An 18,946-nucleotide genomic window follows, 5' to 3' on the forward strand; every position below is an offset into this window, starting at 1 on the left:
TTATTGATTTCTCTTCAAATACTTATTAGACAGTTAATTTTTTGTCTGTTTTTATCCTTTTAATATCATTTTAATTAAATGCTTTTAATAAAGAAAAACACAGAATTATTTTGAATTAAATGTGATTTTATTTTTTATTTGAAGATTATTATAATAAAATAAAAATGAAAAACAGAACCAAAAAAAAATACAGTGTCAGATGTTTACTTTACAATCTTCTCAGGTAAACAGAGGATTATAAAAATTAATTGAGTCCCATTATAACCACATTTTTTAGAAGCACAGCCTTACACAATACAACCATGTATTTTTTAATTCCAGGGTTTTATATTGGAAAAAAATATATATATATATATATATATATATATATATATATATATATATATATATATATATATATATATATATATATACAAAAAACAAGTTAATAAGGCATTATTATGAGATAACGGTGCATAAAAAGGAAAAAAAAAAAATCCATGGCCATTTTCGGTTACCGTAGCGTTGACCTGACCAGTCTGGATCTGAATCTTTAATCTGTGATGTGTTGCTCTTTGTCTTCAGTGTTTTCTTTATTCATGATCAATGTTTGTGTTTAAGTTTTCGTCATTAGTGTGTTTCCATGTTGATTTTTTAGTGTTTCCTGTTTTTTATTTTGTAGTTTTTCTCTGTGTGTGTGGTTTATTTTCACCTCCTGCCTTTGTGTGTTTCCTTCTTTTCTGATTTTACCTCATTAGTTTCACCTGTGTCTCTCTGTCACACCTGTGTCCTCTCCTCGTTACCCTGTGTGTGTCGGCTCTTCTGTGTTTCCACCTGATGTTTTTCAGTTCATTGTATTCATCTCACTCTCAGTCCAGTGTTTTGGGTATTTTTTTTTGTAAGATTTTTTTTTTATTATCTTATTTTTTGCTATGTTTCGGCTCTAAATAAGAGTTGTTAAATTCTTTGGTTTTGACTTTTATTATACTTTTTTAAATCTGTACTTGGGTCCTCCTCCATCTACTGTTTCTGCCTTGTTAAGACCATTACATGGTTTTAAAAGATGAAAATTGCAGCTGAGTTGACTGCCGTGAGTGAAATGGCCTCCAACCCAGGTTGGTGTGTCTTATTTTTACCTTCATGAGATATTTTGTCTTATTTTGAGACGGATACACAGCACAACAAGATCCATTCCATTTCAGCTCTTGAGGTTTAGTTAGTAGGTTAGCAAGTTAGCAGGATCACGTTATAACTCATAGATATCTGTTTGAATTCATGTGTCTTTGGTCAGATCAGAGGTCTAGATTTTCTAAAGCTAGTATGAACTAAAGAGGAGATGTTGTCCTTCTTGTGCTCTAAACAGACACTTAACAGCCCCCCTCTCTGGTTTTCATGATTTCTTTTGCTTTGGCGTTGTGGAAAAAAAATCACTTAATTTCCAGCCTTTTTTAACCTAATATAATAATCTAAACTCCTTTTGTTTTTAAGTTTTAAAACTCTTGAGTTTAATACAGGGTCCAGGTTTAAAAAATAAAGCAGGATTCCTGGAGTTTACTCCTCTTCTGAGCTTCTGTCTTCTCTATCTAACTCAGAGTGATGCTGTTATCTTATCAGATTAACTTTAGAACAACTCGGCCCTGGTTTCAAACTGTAGCTTGATGAAAAATTGAGGAGGTGTTTAAAGGAAGCTTTGAGAGGTAATTAAAGTCTATAAATGTCACCTCATCTCTGGAGATCAGCAGCCGTCGTGTTTCGCAGCATGTGATAAATGATGCTCATTTTACTTCCTCCTAAACCTAAAATCCAACGGGAGGACGGTCATACGTCTGCTTCATGAGGCCGAGTCGATGAGCTCTGGAATATCTGGAGGTGAGGAACTCACCTGGAGTATTTATGAGCTGAGGAGTTTGTTTTCTCAGAGTGTGAGATGTATCAGTCTGTGTTTACGTGCAGAGCTGCAACCTCCGGACATTAAAGTGAATAAATTATCACCTCGTAGGGAAGAAACAACAGCACCGTGTTTGACAAAGACCGAGGAGCGCAGCAGGAACAGGACTGAACAAAACAAACAGCAGAGGCAGATCCTGCTGTACTCAGTGTGTCCTGTGACTGTGGAGGATTTCCATCAGAGGCCTTTAAAAGTATTTTTCTTAACGTGAAGTCTGATGATGGAAAATGGTTTTCAAGGCTCATTATTAGCAGGATTTGTGCTGGAAAATCCAGATTACAGAGGGCCTGACCTTTAAATCATCCCATGGTGTGTTCCCAGATTTGTGGTGGTGATGTTGACCCCTGTTTCTGGATTACATGTGGCCTGAATCTGAACCTGCAGGAACTTTTTTATTGCATTTTATCTAAACTATCTGAAACTTTGATCAGATAAACATTAACATTTTTTAGGCTATCTTAAAAATTTGTTGCACTTTTTGACAACTATTTTACAGATAAGGATTAGGGCCACTTAAAAGAAAATATGTCCTTTTTTTTCTAGCTACTTTTTTTGTCCGAATTCTCAGAAAAATGAAGTCAAAATTTTAAAAAAGGCAGAATTCTGACTCTTATCTCAGATTTCTGAGAAAAAAAAAAGAAAATGGCAGCAAATAAAAAAAAATAATTAAAAAAGTAATAAATAAATAAATTTTAAAAAATTGCTGCCTTTTTTTCCTTCAGTGGCCCTGATCCCCTTTCATACTCTTTGTGAGTATGAAACTATGTGAGTAAAAACTAAAAACTTAAAAACTAAAAAAAAATGGACATATTTTCTTTCTTTATTTTAACTATTTTTTCAGAGAAAGAAAAAGTCAAAAATCCAAAAAATGACAGAATTCTGACTTAAATCTCAGATTTCTGAGACAAAAAAGGCAGAAAAATAGCAGTATATAAAAAATTATAATAACAAAAAAAAGGGGGATGTCTTTTTTTTCCTTCAGTGGCCCTTATCCCCCTTTGAACTCTTTGGGTTTCAATTTAAGATACGCACTTTTTGTGGACTTCAAAACAAAACACTGCCACCCTTTGGTCAGCAACAGAATCACTGGTCAGATATAGTAAATATTACCATGTTTAAGCAGAAATAGAAGTGCAGAGATAAAATCAAAGTATGTCTATTAACTTCTCACTAAACTTCATTTGGACTCAGCATAGTCTGCTTGTGTAAAGCTAAAACTCTGAACATTCTGCAGAAATGTAAATACTCTTTTAGATGACATTTTTATATGAATGGATTTAACTTGACGAGAAAATGCAAAAAAATTGTTGCTTTAATAAAATAAATAATTGGTGCTAAAAAATTTGTTGTTGGGTCATTATAGCCTGAAAATGAAAAAGAACCCTGATAAAATCCAGATCCTGATCATGCAAAAAAAAAAAAAAAAAAAAAAACTCCTGACATATTTCCCCCATATCCCCCCCTAATTGCGAACATTTCCCTCAATCAGAAGCAGAATTTACTGATGATTACGCAGCACATAACACTGCAGAAAACGGACCACTGAACATTTGGTAAGATGATGGTACACACTGGAAAAAAAAGAAATCTTACCAAGTGTTTTTGACTTATTTACAGTAGAATTTTTTTTAGACTTGATATGAGACACATTCACCTGACCAGTCCAGGAAACTGTCTTGTTTGTCATAATTGAAAGGCAAAATGAGGTCTGAATTGCTGAAACAAGTTTAAAAAATCTGCTAATGGGACGACAGAGAAGTTACTTGTACTTCTTAGACGATATTCTTGTTTTGAGCACATTTTCGAGCAGAATTTTTTTATTTTTGTGAAAAAGCAATTCAGACAATTTTAGCGAAAATAAGACAAAACCCTTTAGAGATTTTAAAAAAAAAATTTTTTTTGAAGTGCAAAGATGTTTGAGCACACTAAGTGACTGGTTTTAACAGAAATCCCCAAAAGAACTAATTCTGCTGCAAATAGAGCAGTGGATTCCAGCCCTGGTGGACGGCAAAGGTACTGCAAGTAGGCCGCCAAAACATTTCTAATATATTTAGATTTTGTGAGTGGGGGTGCAATCATATCAAAATAAAAATATGCAGAATAATGTTTAAATGTTAGAACTCAGTGATATTTTCAAGGTTATTGAATTTTTTTTAAATTCTTATCATTTTTTTGTCCATTTGTTTTTCCTTCACTTATCAAACATGTGACAGGCGCATGGGAGATGGCAACTGGAGTCTTTATCCTCCAGACCACTTAACAGCAGAACTGTATTTCAGTACTGTTCAGTTCTTCATGTTCAACCTTTAATTAAAAACAAAAGATCTTAAAATACATTATATGGCCTTTTTGAGACTTTAAAGTGGGCCCTGAGTTGGAATAGGTTGGGAATCACAGATGATAGATAGATAGATAGATAGATAGATAGATAGATAGATAGATAGATAGATAGATAGATAGATAGATAGATAGATAGATCTGTGATCCTGTTTTCACTCAGAAAAAAATAATTTCACGATACAAACCAGTTTATGAGAGTTCATGTTTAATGTTCTGAGTAATTGCTACGTAACAAAAAAAGGCTCTTTAGACATGCTTTACAGAATGTACAGGAAAAGAAGGTCCAAAAATATACTACCATAAACAATATGCAAAAAAAAAAAAGATATGACGATACAAAAAAGCAGCATTGGAATATTGCCAGAGCAGTTACTGCCAACCTTTGGTATGAAGCCAGAGAGGACGATCAGAGGATTAAAGGACAGAAATGCACAGTTTGCTTCAGTGTGCTGGCAGAAAACAACGTGTACCTCAACGTGTGGCTTTTTCATTCATTCATGAAAGAGAATCTGGTCTCTGTGTAGAGCTGGAAAACTCTGAAGTAAGAAATGCACCAAAGCTAATTCTGACTGCTGATAGTCAAAATGAGCTTGGGAATGTGACAGGACAGTTACACTTTGTGAAGTTGCAGCACAAGTTTAGCATCGAGCTAACTGTAGAATGGTTTTTCAGCACGATTGATTTGTAGTGTCTGAGCTCGGTACCCCCAAACAGTCAGTGAGTGTACCGCTGAGTAAAGACAGGACTGGGTCTAATTCAGAGACTGTAAGAGTGCTGATTGTCAAAATAACAAGAAAACAAAACAAAAATAAAGATTCAGACATGATGTCATCTTTAAAGTGGACCCAAAACAAAAAGAATCACATCACCAGCTGAGAATGAAAAGGTAGCCCTCCTTAAACAAGAAGAGGTTGATGAAACAGCCCTGCAAGAAGTCAGTGGGGTTATGTTAATGTAAATATGCTAATAGGAATGATACAATCTGATAGCAACACCTCTCTAAAGCTAAGCTAACTGCTTTATGTGGCTAACTTCAGCATGGTGACAAATAATCTGTTTTCTTGGAATCACAAAAACAACAAATCACAGCTGAGCGGCTCTGAAGTGCAATGACTGAGGGGATTGTTTTTAAGGGCGACATCCGACCTCAAATAACAAAGCGACAGTCGACCCTTTAACCTGGAAGGCATTTTCATTTTCAAGCCCTCAGAGCGATTTAACAGCTGACATCTGGAAGCAGACGGGCTGAAGACGGCAGCTGTTTCATTATCTACAGCCTGGAAATGAGAACGTGAAGAAGTACTGCAGCTCGTGTCTGAATCCTCTCTGCAAACGGACGAAAACTAACATTATGTACACACACATACATACATACACACAAACATGTAGAAAACAACACGGTACATTCTCATTTTTCACAGCCCCGAGTGAAAACTAAGGCGTAATCGATCTCTACGGAAGGATCATGAGCTTCATGAGAACAGCATGCGGACTGCATAAGAAGGTTTGCCACCATTAAATCAAGTGCCTGGAAGATTAAACTAATCAGTGCATACCGTTTTTATAAACCACAGACTGATATAAGGATGGACGACGTGACAGCTTCCCTAAAAGTGAAGCCAAGCCTTTTAGAGCTACAAAAAAAGCCTGCCTCCTTCTTATCAACAAAAGAGACACTGGTGTGGATAGTTACCTCACAAAAAGCCTTTTTTTCTGATTGGAGTCAGTTTTTCCTCATACTGGTTTAAAGCAGTGTCCTTTATTAAAGAGGTTTTGATTTGATAAAGTCCCCGCTTTCACCAAGCAGTACGGTATGGATGAGACGCCTGATCCTGTTTGCGTTTCTACAGCCAACCTTTCCCTTCTTGGTAGGCGCTGTGTTAGCCAGATGACAATAACTACATAATAGGGTGACTAGGGATGGGTACCGACCGAATTCTGTCAAAAGTACCGGGTACTGATCCACGTAAAACCAAAAGTGACCATGTTTAGGTACCTCAACCCATCCTTGTGACTGCAAGGGAGTGGAAGAGTAGGTGATTTTCCATACTGGACATGAACACGGCATTACAAGGTTATATATTGAAGAATAAATATGTTAAATTGAAAAATTTATATATTCTATCATTAAACAAATTGATGTTTTTTTACCACACAAACACAAAAAAAGGAATGAAAATTGGTACCGTTGAGTACCAGGTACCAGGTATCGGTACCATATCCTTTTAAATGTGAAAGGTCCCCATCCCTAAGTGAAACCAGGGGCAACACCTAGTTTAGAAACATGAAGCCTGCAAAAATTTGCAGTTCCAACAAGAATCTGCAAGTATCTGTGTACCATGTAATCACCAAGCCAAAAAAAGAAAACAGAGACTTTTACAGCATCAAAAACCTATTTATGGCCTAGTTTGAAAAACAGCTTGGGTCTGAAATGCTAATTTTGCTATTTTAACTCGGCGGTTAAGAAAATACTAGGGATAAGAGTTTGCCCAATCAGAGACACATTTCGGCTCTGTTAAGACTGATTTATGCTTGACGCATCAGCAGGGTCTGTGCGGCATCACGTGGACGAACGATTTCACTCTTCACACAGAGATCACCATGATAACCGAGAGGTAAATAATTCATGGCGTGAAATTCTCTGGGATGGATTTGTAAACATGTTGTAGACAAAGGCAAACTTCTTTGCCTCTCATTTAGTACTCTGGTAGACGTACGTTTGTGATACACCGCCCCCTGCAGCTTGGGAATGGACACCAACGGATGCCACGTGGGGTGTTAAAAAGCATAAAAGCCTCATGCATTTTCTCGTGTGGATCCCGCACGTCTCATAAAGCATAGCACAGCCTTTAGAAAGGAAGCTCAAGGTCCATGTCATATCCAATGTGGCCCCACCAGTGATCGGCTTCATTACTCAGACGTGTGATGTAGTGCAGACTACCTGTACCCCGCAAATAAATCCAACAAAGACGAATGCAACACAGTTTTGTTTCCTGCTGTTTCGTGACACCATTTTCCAAACAAAAGGAAAGTTATTTTCACACTGAGACATTTCAATGCGTCAAGTTATGTGTCGTTCTTTATCACCGCTGTCGCACAGGAAGTGATGATTCTTTCCACCAATCGATGGACTGCAGTGTCTCTTGTACGTCTGGTACTCCAACAGAAGAGAACCAAAAAATGGGATGGGACAGGTTGGTAATTTGGGGACCTGTCTCAGTTTCAGTTAAAGGAAACGCTACTAAATGTGTGCCGTACCAAGACGATGAACCGTACTGCTTGGTGAAAACAGGGTTTAAGTAATCTGATGCTATAAAAGTGACCGCTCTTTTGTTAAATCTGGCACTTGTGACTTCTCTCTGAGCTGAAGGTGTACAGACATTTTCTCTGTGGTCAAAAACTGAGGATTCAGAGGGTTGTTAAAGAGACACTTTTTCCTGCTCTCTGACAAAGAGAAAGTTACTCTTGCTTCACCGGCTACTCTGAGCTAGAAAGTGTCTTCATTTGTCTTTTTCTCTAAAACATCTCAAATATCCTACCATGGGTCTGTTTTCAAGCTGTCACTACATCATGGGAAGATCAGTCGTCCATCTTTATATTCAGTCCTTGATAAACCATAACGTCACCTGAAAGAGGTTACTGAGAATGCTGTTAAAAAGGCCATCAAACTGACAACCAATCGGAAACAACCAGCGATTGTCACATGTGCAAAAAAAATGTACGCTACCTCACAAATCTGCTCGTCAAAGCAAAGAGGAAATAAAGTTTCACTATTCTGTTTCACATCGGACAAAAACAAGATCAGATAGAGATGATAGAGGATATATTCATATATATATTTATATATATTTATAATATACACCACAGTTTGGTGTCAATGTCTCTGGAATTTGCATAACAGGAGCAGAAAGAGTCAGTGAGGATGGCTGCAGGAATGGACGTACCTATTCAGCGTCTCCTGACCACAAACTGCTGGTTAGGGAGCTTTTAACTCCCATTTTCCCAAACAAGGGACAAAAAGGGTGGAGTTTTCTCCAACAGGTGTCTGTACCAGGAGTGAAGAGACTAAACTTCATCCCTCCAGCAGCAGCAGCAGCAGCAGCAGCGTGGACCGAGGAGAGAGCTCGCAGAGACTCAACGTGTCTTATCTGGTGGCAGCATCCGACACGGCTCTTTAAAGCATACATTCATCGCCTCCTCCTGGAAGAGGACAAAGAGGAGCGAGGGAGGAGGCGTCAAGGAGGCGGCGGAGTCAAGGAGGAGGTCACTTTAATTACAGATCCATTTCTCCAGCAGTCCTTCCACAGTGGAGACCGTCAATATGTCCTCGAGAGGGGAATGTAAACATACAAGAGAGCATCTTTGGCAGAGTGTGAGGAGTCTCTTTGGAGGTAGTGGGTGGGGGCTGAGAGGAGTCAGAGGCAGCAGGAGGTGAAGTGTTAAGATCCTATGTGGGAGCTGAATGCTCCTGAGGGTTAGTCCTATTAGAGGCACTTCTGTGGTCCTGTGTGTGCTGGCTGGGAAAACAGTCTGCTTCGCTCTGCTCCTCTGCTCCGTCAGCAGAGGAGGGCAGAGGAGGTGTCCTGTGGACAGTCACGGGGTGCGTGGACGCCCCCGGGTGAGGTTTTAAGGAGGGATCTTCTCCTTCTCCCCAGAAGGATCTGCAAAGAGAATCTGCAAACACAGAATCGACAGTTATTAGACGTCAGAGCGTTCAGAGAAACATCCTCGTGTTTGATTAAAGCTTCACAGAAATTAAAGAATAAATGAATAATCAGGAGTTTGGTTTCTGGCTCCTCTTAGTTTGCTGGATTTAGCTTCTTTAGATCATCTTGTTGCTGTTTTCAAAAAGAGGATTTAAAGCTGAAGATGTTCTTTAATCCTCTTATGGTACAGCCACACCAAACGCAAATTTGCGGCGCGATTACATACAAAGTCAATGCAAAGACATGTTCAGACGCCGATTCGCCTCGGGCGACGCGTTTGTGCATTTGGAGCGTTCACACATTTGGGCGGTAGACGCGAATTCGCTCAAGTACACAATATGGAACTTTTGACGCAAATTCACGTGAAGGCTTGCCGTGGCCGCCAATCAGCGATGACATTCCCCCACGACGTCATTGATTTGATGACGTTGGGGGGCAACCGTTGCCTGCTCCGGCTCCAACTCCGCCGGAGTATGGAGGAGAAGACACACCTCTTTGCACTAGCTTTTAATACTAGTTGAGTAAGACATCCATGATTTTACCTTTTTTTTCTATTTATTATGGGGTCCTCTTTTGCTATTTATTGTCTTTTGTTGTTTTTACGGTTTTTTATTCTCTTTTAACACATTTTTTATTTCTATTTTTTATTTTATTTTATTTATTTTTTAAAACTTGCTTTTATTTGACTGTGTTCTAAGACTGTGCAGCACTTTGGTCAACCTTGGTTGTTTTTAAATGTGCTATATAAATAAACGTGATTGATTGATTGATTGAATCTGTGCGGTGTGTCATCATCCAGAGTTATACGATACGACATGTGTACTCTACAGAGACCAGAAAAAAGGAGCAGGCTTGGTTGAAAGTCTCTGAGGAGACAGGTTTTGAAGGTAAGTTCTGAAAACATTCGTTCCCAGCTGGATCTGCCTGTACGGGCTATCACTGAGTCCGACTGTGTTTTCCTCAGTGGAGTTTTGAGCCTGATAGAGAGGAGGGAGGAGCGGGGCAGGGGCAGAGCTAGGGAAAAGATGGAAGTTCTCTGTGCTCCTCTCTTTCCTCCACCCTTTTATTATCCCCAGGGAGACCTCCAGGAACATGGGTCGAGGATGAGGTCTCAGGGAACAGCCAGGCAGGGTCGGTGGAGGTGGATTACCAGGGAGAGGCAGCAGGCATTGATTGTGATCTCCAAAGCTTTCACACACTCTCCTGTCATGCTTTTGAAATCACAGCTCATTGTTTTTCAGACGCTCTTTTGGACTTTCTGTCTTTAAATGAACGGGCTCTCTACTCCACATGCGCAAGAACGCGCTAAATAGTCCAGCATCGAGACTCGGGCGTTCATGCGACGCGTGACAGGCGATTCGCGCGAATAAATTCGCAAGTTCGCGTTTGGTGTGGCCGCGGCATTAGGGCTTTTGATACTTCCAAACATGAGCAGTGTTAATAAAAATAATAAACATTAACAGCATCACCACTGTCAGGATTTACTGTAGCTTGACGGCCCGTGTCCACAAAAACAATCATCAAGCCACCAAACACCAGGAGCAGACCACCCTCTGTGTGAACTGTGAGCTGCTGCAGACGCACTCCATCAGCTTCAACCAACCCAATTTATCCGTGCCAGTGTTTGCAAAGGTCAAGTTTTCAGGGCTGCAGAGCTTTGATGATGGAGCAGCAGACTCACTCAGAAACTGGACCCTCCGTTGTTTGTTCTCTTGGTTTAAAAGCTAAACACTACGATACTGTTGATGCTGAGATGTTCGAATTACAGCTGAGCCTTGTTTGGATATCATCTCAACTTATTCAGGTGTCTACTGATTGTATGAATCAGTTTAAAAATGTTTTTTTTTTTCTCAAATCTATTTTTCAGACATAAAGTGGCCTTATCTTCGAATGTGCACATCTGGATTTTTGCAAAAACAGTTAAGTGCCCTGTGAAGACTGTAAGTTCTTTAAAGTCCTGAATGTAAGTCGCACCGGTTTATAAGATGCAGTCAGTTTTTGTAACTCTAAGGCATAACAAAAGGGTTTCTATATATCACTATTTATAACAAAAAAATGACAACACAAAAAAAATCCACTGTATTCAGCGAGATCAGCAATGTGCAGTTTTGGTGCAGCTGTGTAGCTTTTTCTAGTTTTACTGATATTTGTTTTTAACATAATGATCATCTTTATACAGGGCTAGTGTGACAGTGCCACATTAGAGTTTGTGAGTGTGTCAAATGTAGTGAAGAAAATTAGGGTGGCAAATCTAAAAGAGGGATTTGTTTGCTACCTTTTTCTGGTCAATGATTTTTTTCCACTGTTATAAAAAAGTTAAGATGGGGCCAAGACCATAAATTTATTCTAAGAAGGAAGTTTTTTAAGGATATTGCGAAGCCGGGAGGGGGGAGTCCATGGAACGATGTGCGAACTGGAAGTGTGTCGTGACAGAAAACTTCTGCAGTGACCCAGGACGCGGTCACACAGGCAAACTGTGCCGCGCTTGAGCACGATTCAGTTCTCTGCTTTGGCACGCTTCAGAGAGGTGGGCTTTGGCACAGTTAACTTCTTGCACGAGCCCAAGCACCTGTACGGCGTGTGTGATCCATGACATATGTTCACCACAAGCTCATCTCTCGACAATCATTTTACATTAGTGGGGTGTTAGAGGGCTGTGTCTGGCCAAAACGACTCACTATAAGTCCAAAAGTCTCTGAAGTTGTAGCAGTGCTCTCTGTGTCTCACTGTGCTGACTCTGATGAGATCGCACTTCATGAAAACAGACGAGTCACGATGACGTAGGTGGGCCATGTGTGTGTTACCTGCTAAAATTTGGTTCATGTTGGAGTAGTGTGACCGCTGGCCATACTCTACAGCGGGAGAACGGCGCTGCGAAGGGCAATCATGCTTAAGCACGGCACGGTTTGGATGGCCAGTGTGACCATGTCCTTAGACACAGAGGCTTAAGTAAAATAAGTGTGTTTTTAACTTTTTACCAAAGGATGTAGCATGTTCAAAGAAAACTTGTGTATTAAAGTAAATGTGCACACATGGGAAGTTGCTCTTTCATGGCTGGATCTCCACCGCGCAGGAACGCGCCTGTCTGATTCATCTGGATTAACTAAAAGATTTTAGTCAAAAGTGTTTCGGGATCAGGTGGATTTTGTGTTTTCCATTGGGCTGGACCAGCAAAGGAACAATTGGCCCCTGGGATTTGGATGACTTTTGTTTGTTTCGTTCTTTTTTACCTCTCTGGGATTTGCAGGACGCAGGACACACTGCAAAAACTGAAATCTTATCAAGTGTTTTTGTCTTATTTTCAGTAGAAAATTCCTTTTTAGACCCAATATGAGCCAAATTCACATGACCAATCCAGAAAAATGTCTTGTTTAAAGTTATTTAAGGACAAAAATGAGGTCTGAATTGCTCGTAACCAGTAAAAAAAATCTGCCAATGGAACAAGAGAAAAGTTACTTGTATTAAGACATTGTTCTAGTCTCAAGGAAATTTTCAAGCAATTTTTTCTTGTTTCATTGGCAGATTATGTTACTGGTTACAAGCCATTCAAACCTCATTTTTGTACTCTGATAACTTGAAACAAGACATTTTTCTGAATTGATAAGTTGAAAGTGGCTCATATCGAGTATAATAAGACAATTTTTACTTTAAAAAAAAGACAAAAACACTTGATAAGATTTCAGTTTTTTGCAGTTCAAAAGGGGAAAAGACTTATAAACAGTTAAGGAGGATATTCTTTTTTCCTATTTTGTTTGGAGACAAATTGTTGTTAATTTGAAGCGGAAATGTTTGGTGTAAATGAGAATGTTGTTTGCAGTTAAATTCTTTGTTTTTGGTGCCGAGTGTGTTTGAGACTTTGAGTCACACGTTCTAAATCCTCAGAACATTTGATTTTATGAGGAAAGGCTGAAATTAGTTTGAATTACATTGTATATGTTTTTTTCAATCATTGAAACCGGGTTACGAAAAGTAGTGACATCTAAAACAGAAACTCCAAAAGCGTTTTAAAAACAGCGACTGATCACGACAAAGCTGTATAAGACGCAACACACTTTTCAGATGGAAAAACAGGTCTTTAAAGTGCAACTTAATCAACTGATTTTACAGTGTTTAATCTCATATGTTTGCCTGTTTTTAATCCACAACCTAAAATGATATTATCAGCCACCAAGATTAGTTATTTCTAGATTCTATTTCTCAGTTAAAGATCAGATCAGACTGTCTTGGAAAAAAACAAATCCATTTAAAGAATGTGGACCCTGTGACAACGCTATGCCAGCCAGAAAAGTTTCGCAGGAAGTTCAGCTTTTTGTTTTGAAAGAAAATTATTTCTTGGATTCAATTTTTAATAATAAAGGAAACTTTTGGCTGTTTTTCTGGGATCATGGGAAAAAAAGAGTTTGAATCCCAGAAAAACAGCCAAAAGTGTCACTACAATCACTGCCAAGCAGTTTGTCCTCACAGAAACTTTAGGTAGCTTTTTTTCTTATTTGTAAATTCTGAAATAAAACACTGTCTTTCACATGGTTGTTTCTAATCTTATCTCTGCAGGGAGATGGTTTTTGGATAAACAGCTCAAAAAAAAGTTTTCCTGGACAAGCAGTTCACCAAAAGAAACTTTTACACAAAGAAAAATAAAGGCTTCAAGTAAAAAAAGATCCTCAGTAGGAAAGAGAGCAAAGAGTAAAGACACAGAGTCAGGCGCCAAATTTGTAACATACACAAAAAAATGGGAAAGAAAAATGTTTCAGTACCAGAAGTCCCAAAAACTGGGCAGGTAGGACATGATAGTTTCACCCAGACAAAGGATGGTGTCACCATCTCGCTCTGGAAGTTAAAATTAGAAACACTGTCTCCAAGTCTCACCATTAGTGTAGCGCTCCGGGGGAGTGTGGCTGCTCAGCCTCTTTTCATGGGAGGTGAGAAAGATGGAAGAGTCCTGGTTGCTAATGAGGCTCTCCAGAGTCGTGTCCTCGTGCTGAACGTGCCCGCCGAAGCTCTCCTTCAGACCAGGCAGAGTCTTGTCCAGAGGGTCGTCCTCCCCCAGGTAGGCGTAGGGACAGTAGTCGCGTGTGCGAGAGTAAATGTTGGCGTTGTCGTAGCAGTCGGAGCAGATGACGAGCGGACCAGCTCCACCTGGAAAGAAAGAGGAAACACTTCAGTGAGAGTCTTATTTTTCTTCAGTCTGTGGTTTAAGTTTTAGATCCTGTCAGGGTCGCTGTGGAAAGGCTCAGCCAGAGAGCTGACAAGAAAAAAACACACACAGGAGCTGGTTAAAACAGAGATAACAAAGCCCACTCAGATGTCACTGACCTGTAGGAAGTCCAGACAGCCCCTCTCGTGTCTCTCCGGGATGGAAGCTGCTACGCCCGGTGAACAGAGCGCCGACCCTGCAGTGCAGCGTGCCGTTTCCCTCCGTTTCCACTTCGCTGCCTGTGTCTCCATAGCACACACCTGACAGACATGACAAGGCGAGTTTATTTACACCGGACACTACGGAAACAATTCAAAAAGCTTCACACAAGGCATCAAAACATGAAGACAGAGGGCAGAAGAAACAATCACAGAGAAGAAAACAATCCAGGAGAAGTACGAGGTAGAAATATGAAAAGGCGGTTCAAAACGGTGACAATTATTAAAAGTAGGAACTATTTTACAAAGAAGTCCCATAAAAACCCAAATGAGTGATTCTATAATTAGGGGAATCTACTAAATTCACTAGTTGGCGAGCTTAAGCTCTAATGAATTCTTAAATATTAAAGTTACAAAAAAAAGGAGCATTACTTACTAACATGAATCTATATTATACTGAATTTAGAGTTATTCAATATTTTTATGTCAGACTTCACTCCCTAGAAAAGTCCCTCATCATTAATATCACAGTTTAGACAAAATTTAAAATAATTATTGCTCAAAAAATCACAGTAACACAGCTGACAAGACAAACCTGTCTCTACAACATTAAATTTAGTGATGCTAACACGGTCGCCATTTTCTCCATTTTTTCTCCTTGTGCTAACTGGAGCAGCAGAAAATGTTGGTAACACAGATGATGAACAGTTAATGCGCCCCATGTACAGACAATCATTCTAATGAAATATTGATGAGGAGGAGCTGTAATACGACACACTTTCTTCAAGGTTCCCACCAAAAATGATGGGACCTCAATTGATTTCAGTCATGTTCAGTCTAAATTAAGTATAATATAGATTTATGTTGAAAAATAGTCACGACCTATATCCATAATATGGTTGTCAAAATTATGCTCCACATTTCCTTTTTGTTACTTAAATATTTAAGAATTCATTAGAGATTAAGCTTGTCAATAAATGAATAAAGTTCATTCTAGGTATGTACTTTGCAATCAAATAGAATATGAAACAAAAAAGCACATTTTTTTTTTCACTTTTTTTGTGTGCCTGAAATGCACTCCTAGTTATGTCATGTTTTAATGACTATTTTAAACAAATAATACTGAAAATAATATTTACATGTTTTCTAGTGTTAATTTTGAAGAGCAAACTTGACATTTGAGAAATCTGACAGCACAAAAACTGCAAATTCCAACACATGATTCACATTTTTTTTTTTTTGAAAAATAAATGATGACACCTGTTTACTTTCTCTATTTAATAAAGGGGAAATATCATCCAAATGACCCATTGTAAAATTAGTCATTGACTGAAATTAATATTGAGTCAAATTAATAAGTACACCCCATAGACATGAAATGTACCCTTAATTATAGAATCACTCATAAATAAACAATATTTTTTGCTTCCTCTCTAGTAAAACCGCCTTTAAGGCGTCAGATATTTTGCTGGCTTTCATCTTTTTGTTGTCATACATCTTTTTTCCCTTATCAAATGCTCAGAAGTCAGCTCCTCAGACACAACTTTCCTTCCAAAGGACATGTTTTCTTTCCTTCTTTCAAGAGGCTGACGTTACTCAAAGGGTGTGACACAAGTTCACAGGATGATGATTTGGAAATAAGATTTCTGACCTAAACTGATTAAAACTGAAAGGTTGGTCATTTCTGCTTTTTTTTCTGAGAGAAGACTGCTGACTTTGAGAAAAAGAGTCACTCAACATCAAGAGTATTGTTGTCTGATCTTAATAAAGCCTGAACAGAAGAACACAGATTACTTTTTCCCATGAAGTGCTGAGTCTCTGTTCTTATGTCATGAAAGGAAACCAGAAATAGAGTATGACACAAGAAGCTTGATCTTGTGATGTCTAAATAACAACCTTTTTCTCTCCACAATGACACAATCTCTGAGGGAAAAGCTATGTGTAGCCAAGGGTTGGTTTTCCAGGGTAAACATGGTGAAAGCGCACAGATCACTCACCATCTGTTCCTTTGTGCACATATCCGTTGGAGAGAGGAGGCATGAGCTGCTGGTGGCTGCCGGCCTCCGAGTTGCTGTAGCCTTCCTGAGGCTCAGACAGGGTTCCCTGAGAGGAGAGGTAGCTGGGGATGTCTGCGGGTAGATTCATCTCATCTAAAACAAACACAGACAGATTTTGGTACATTTCTGCAGAAAACATGGGATGCACTGGAAGTTATCTCCCACATTAGAGCATTAATTGGTTTCCAACAGGCTAACTCTGCTGGGTACAGACTGGGTTATGATTTCCTATTGAACGTGATGTGCGGATTCAGCTTGAGAAAGCTCGTCGCAGTGTCTGTTTCTAAACTGCAGGGGGCGTTTACGACTGTTTACAACTTTCTTTTTGGTAATTCCTCCTCTCTGTTGAGTGTGGCCCCATTTTCACGCCAGGAATTGTTCATCACACGGTTGCCACGGTGATCTCTGTGTGTTGAATCATATAAATATCAAGACTGTTTGTTATTCAGACACGATGAGCTCCTGTTGGTCCGTGCAACCCTGTGCCGAAGTGAAAAACTTTTGAAAAGGTTCACTACAGGGGCGCAGATAACCTAGCGGTCTACGTTGCCCCCATGAGGTTCCCTCTCTTGCAGGTGGCCCGGGATCCAACCCAGCCTGTGGCTCCTTTCCCACATGTCTTTCCCCACTCTCACTCTGTTTCCTACCCTATCTAGGGATGGGTACCTTTCACATTTGAAAGGATACGGTACCGATGCCCGGTACCTGGCAATCGGTTCGGGTACTTGACGATACCTATTTTCAGTACTTTTTTTAGCTTTTATATTAAATAACATGCGACCCAACCCGCATGTTATTTTTTCCACCCAGATCCGAACCCGGGAAAAAAAAAGTTGTTAAAAAACACCCGCAATTTAGCTGTTTTTGCAGGTACCCGACCCAGTGCAGGACTCTGGATTGGATCAGTGGAAGGGTGTCAAAAAGTGGGACGTCTTGTCTCGGTTATTTAGGGATATGTCCCAGGATTAGTCAGTGGAAATGCGGTGCATGCCGTACCAAGTCGAACTGAACTGCTTGGTGAAAACAGGGCTTTAAAGCCTCGGATGGCCAAATAACATTTATTTCAAGCTTGCAGAAAGAGAAGCGAATGATCTACGGCTCTGACATTTAGCTATTTAAACACTTATGATTGGCATGCTTTTCTTGCCACCTTTTAACCCTTTCACTCTTGACCCAGGACGTTTCCTAAAGGTAAATCATTTCTCTTTTAAAATATGAGGTCATATTCTAAATCACTTACAGTTAAGTTAGTTTTAACTTCTTAAAGCATAAAAAAGATGATCCCAGTTAAAAGTTATTCTCTTCCATGTATTGAACATTTTAAAAAGGTTCTAATTGCAATCGCACTTTTATTTCAGATTGAGCCAATCTAAACTTTGCACAAAGGGAAGGAAATGCGAGTTTGGCAGATGATTTCTTTGTTGTAACAGAGCTTCTAGGTCATAAATCTTATCCTGTTGGAAAGCCTGCTGCAAAACTTGCAGATTCTCCGAGGAACCTCACAGCCACATCTTCCGGACTCTTTAAAAGATATCTGATCACCAGACTTCCTGTTTTATGCAAAGCATGTGAACATAATGGCTCTGAACTGCTGACCTGTGTTGGTGATGCTGTAGTCCTCACTCTTCCTACGCATGTGATAGATGACAATGACCCAGACCAGCGAGGTCCCAACCACGCAGCACACCACCACGATTACCACGATGCCCACAGTGGTCCATCCGTCCTGGTCGTATCCCGTCGCGGTGTCACAGTTCGGAGATGGCGACACGCTCAGGTAAATGTGACCCCGCTCTGTTCCCAGAGTGTTGGACATGATGCACGTGTATTTCCCAGCATCAGCAGGCCCGGCGTCCACTATGATGAGGAGCTGGTTGGCTGCTGCGAAGAAGTGGCGCTCTGTGAGCACCAGAGGCCCGTCGTCTTTGGTCCAGTTCAGGCGAGGGGCCGGGCTGCCTCCGGCGATGCACTGAAGCACGGCGGTCTCGCCGCGGGCGACGGTTCTGTCCTCCAACGGTCGCATGAAGGATGGAGTTTCTGAGGGGAGAGGAGGAATTATTGATTCTCTTATTTAAAAAGGATTATCCAATTAGCATTTGTGTCAAACTGTTAATTTGGATGCGCTGAAGGTCAAGATTGTTATTTCTAGATAAACTGTCCTTTAGTTGTTGGGTTTAAACCTTGATCACAAACTTTAAATGAGATATCGATTAAACACAAGCTCGTGGATTAAATAAATCTCAGCTGAACAGCCATTAAGATGTCAGCTGTGGAAGAGACGCTTCATTCAGCTCAATCTAAGGCTGCAGAAAGTTGGATTTAAGTAATAAAAAGCAGCTATGATGCCACGTTTGAGACTCACATTATGATTTACAAAAAACAAGAACATGCTTCTCGACTATCTGAAAGTCAGGACTGAAACAGACTGTGTGGGCGTGGTAGACCACCTTTGACTGTTTCTCTGGCTCCACACACGACAACTGGATTATCAGTGGGATGCACAGTTATTTGTTGGAGTCGTCTGTGTCAGGCTCCAGTGCTTTATCGTTGTTAGCATACACTGA

The 18,946-nt window shown here is 39.8% G+C and overlaps 1 protein-coding gene across 1 annotated transcript in view; it reads right to left on the reverse strand.

The window, feature by feature from the left end:
* Positions 1-4,466: 4,466 nt before the first annotated feature.
* The window catches only part of lrig2 (leucine-rich repeats and immunoglobulin-like domains 2), a 33,811-nt gene continuing 19,331 nt past the window's right edge, over positions 4,467-18,946 (reverse strand). The window contains exons 14-18 of the mRNA XM_074672122.1: positions 17,979-18,419; positions 16,323-16,475; positions 14,287-14,427; positions 13,840-14,109; positions 4,467-8,941 (exon numbers count right to left, since the gene is read on the reverse strand). Coding sequence (XP_074528223.1) covers positions 8,715-8,941; positions 13,840-14,109; positions 14,287-14,427; positions 16,323-16,475; positions 17,979-18,419 — 1,232 coding nt within the window. The 3' untranslated portion in view covers positions 4,467-8,714. The remainder of the gene's footprint in view (positions 8,942-13,839; positions 14,110-14,286; positions 14,428-16,322; positions 16,476-17,978; positions 18,420-18,946) is intronic.

Source organism: Halichoeres trimaculatus, unplaced genomic scaffold, assembly GCF_033239565.1.
Source record: "Halichoeres trimaculatus isolate MK-OKI-2021-1 unplaced genomic scaffold, fHalTri1.1 fHalTri1_scaffold_1, whole genome shotgun sequence".
Classification (NCBI taxonomy): domain Eukaryota; kingdom Metazoa; phylum Chordata; class Actinopteri; order Labriformes; family Labridae; genus Halichoeres; species Halichoeres trimaculatus.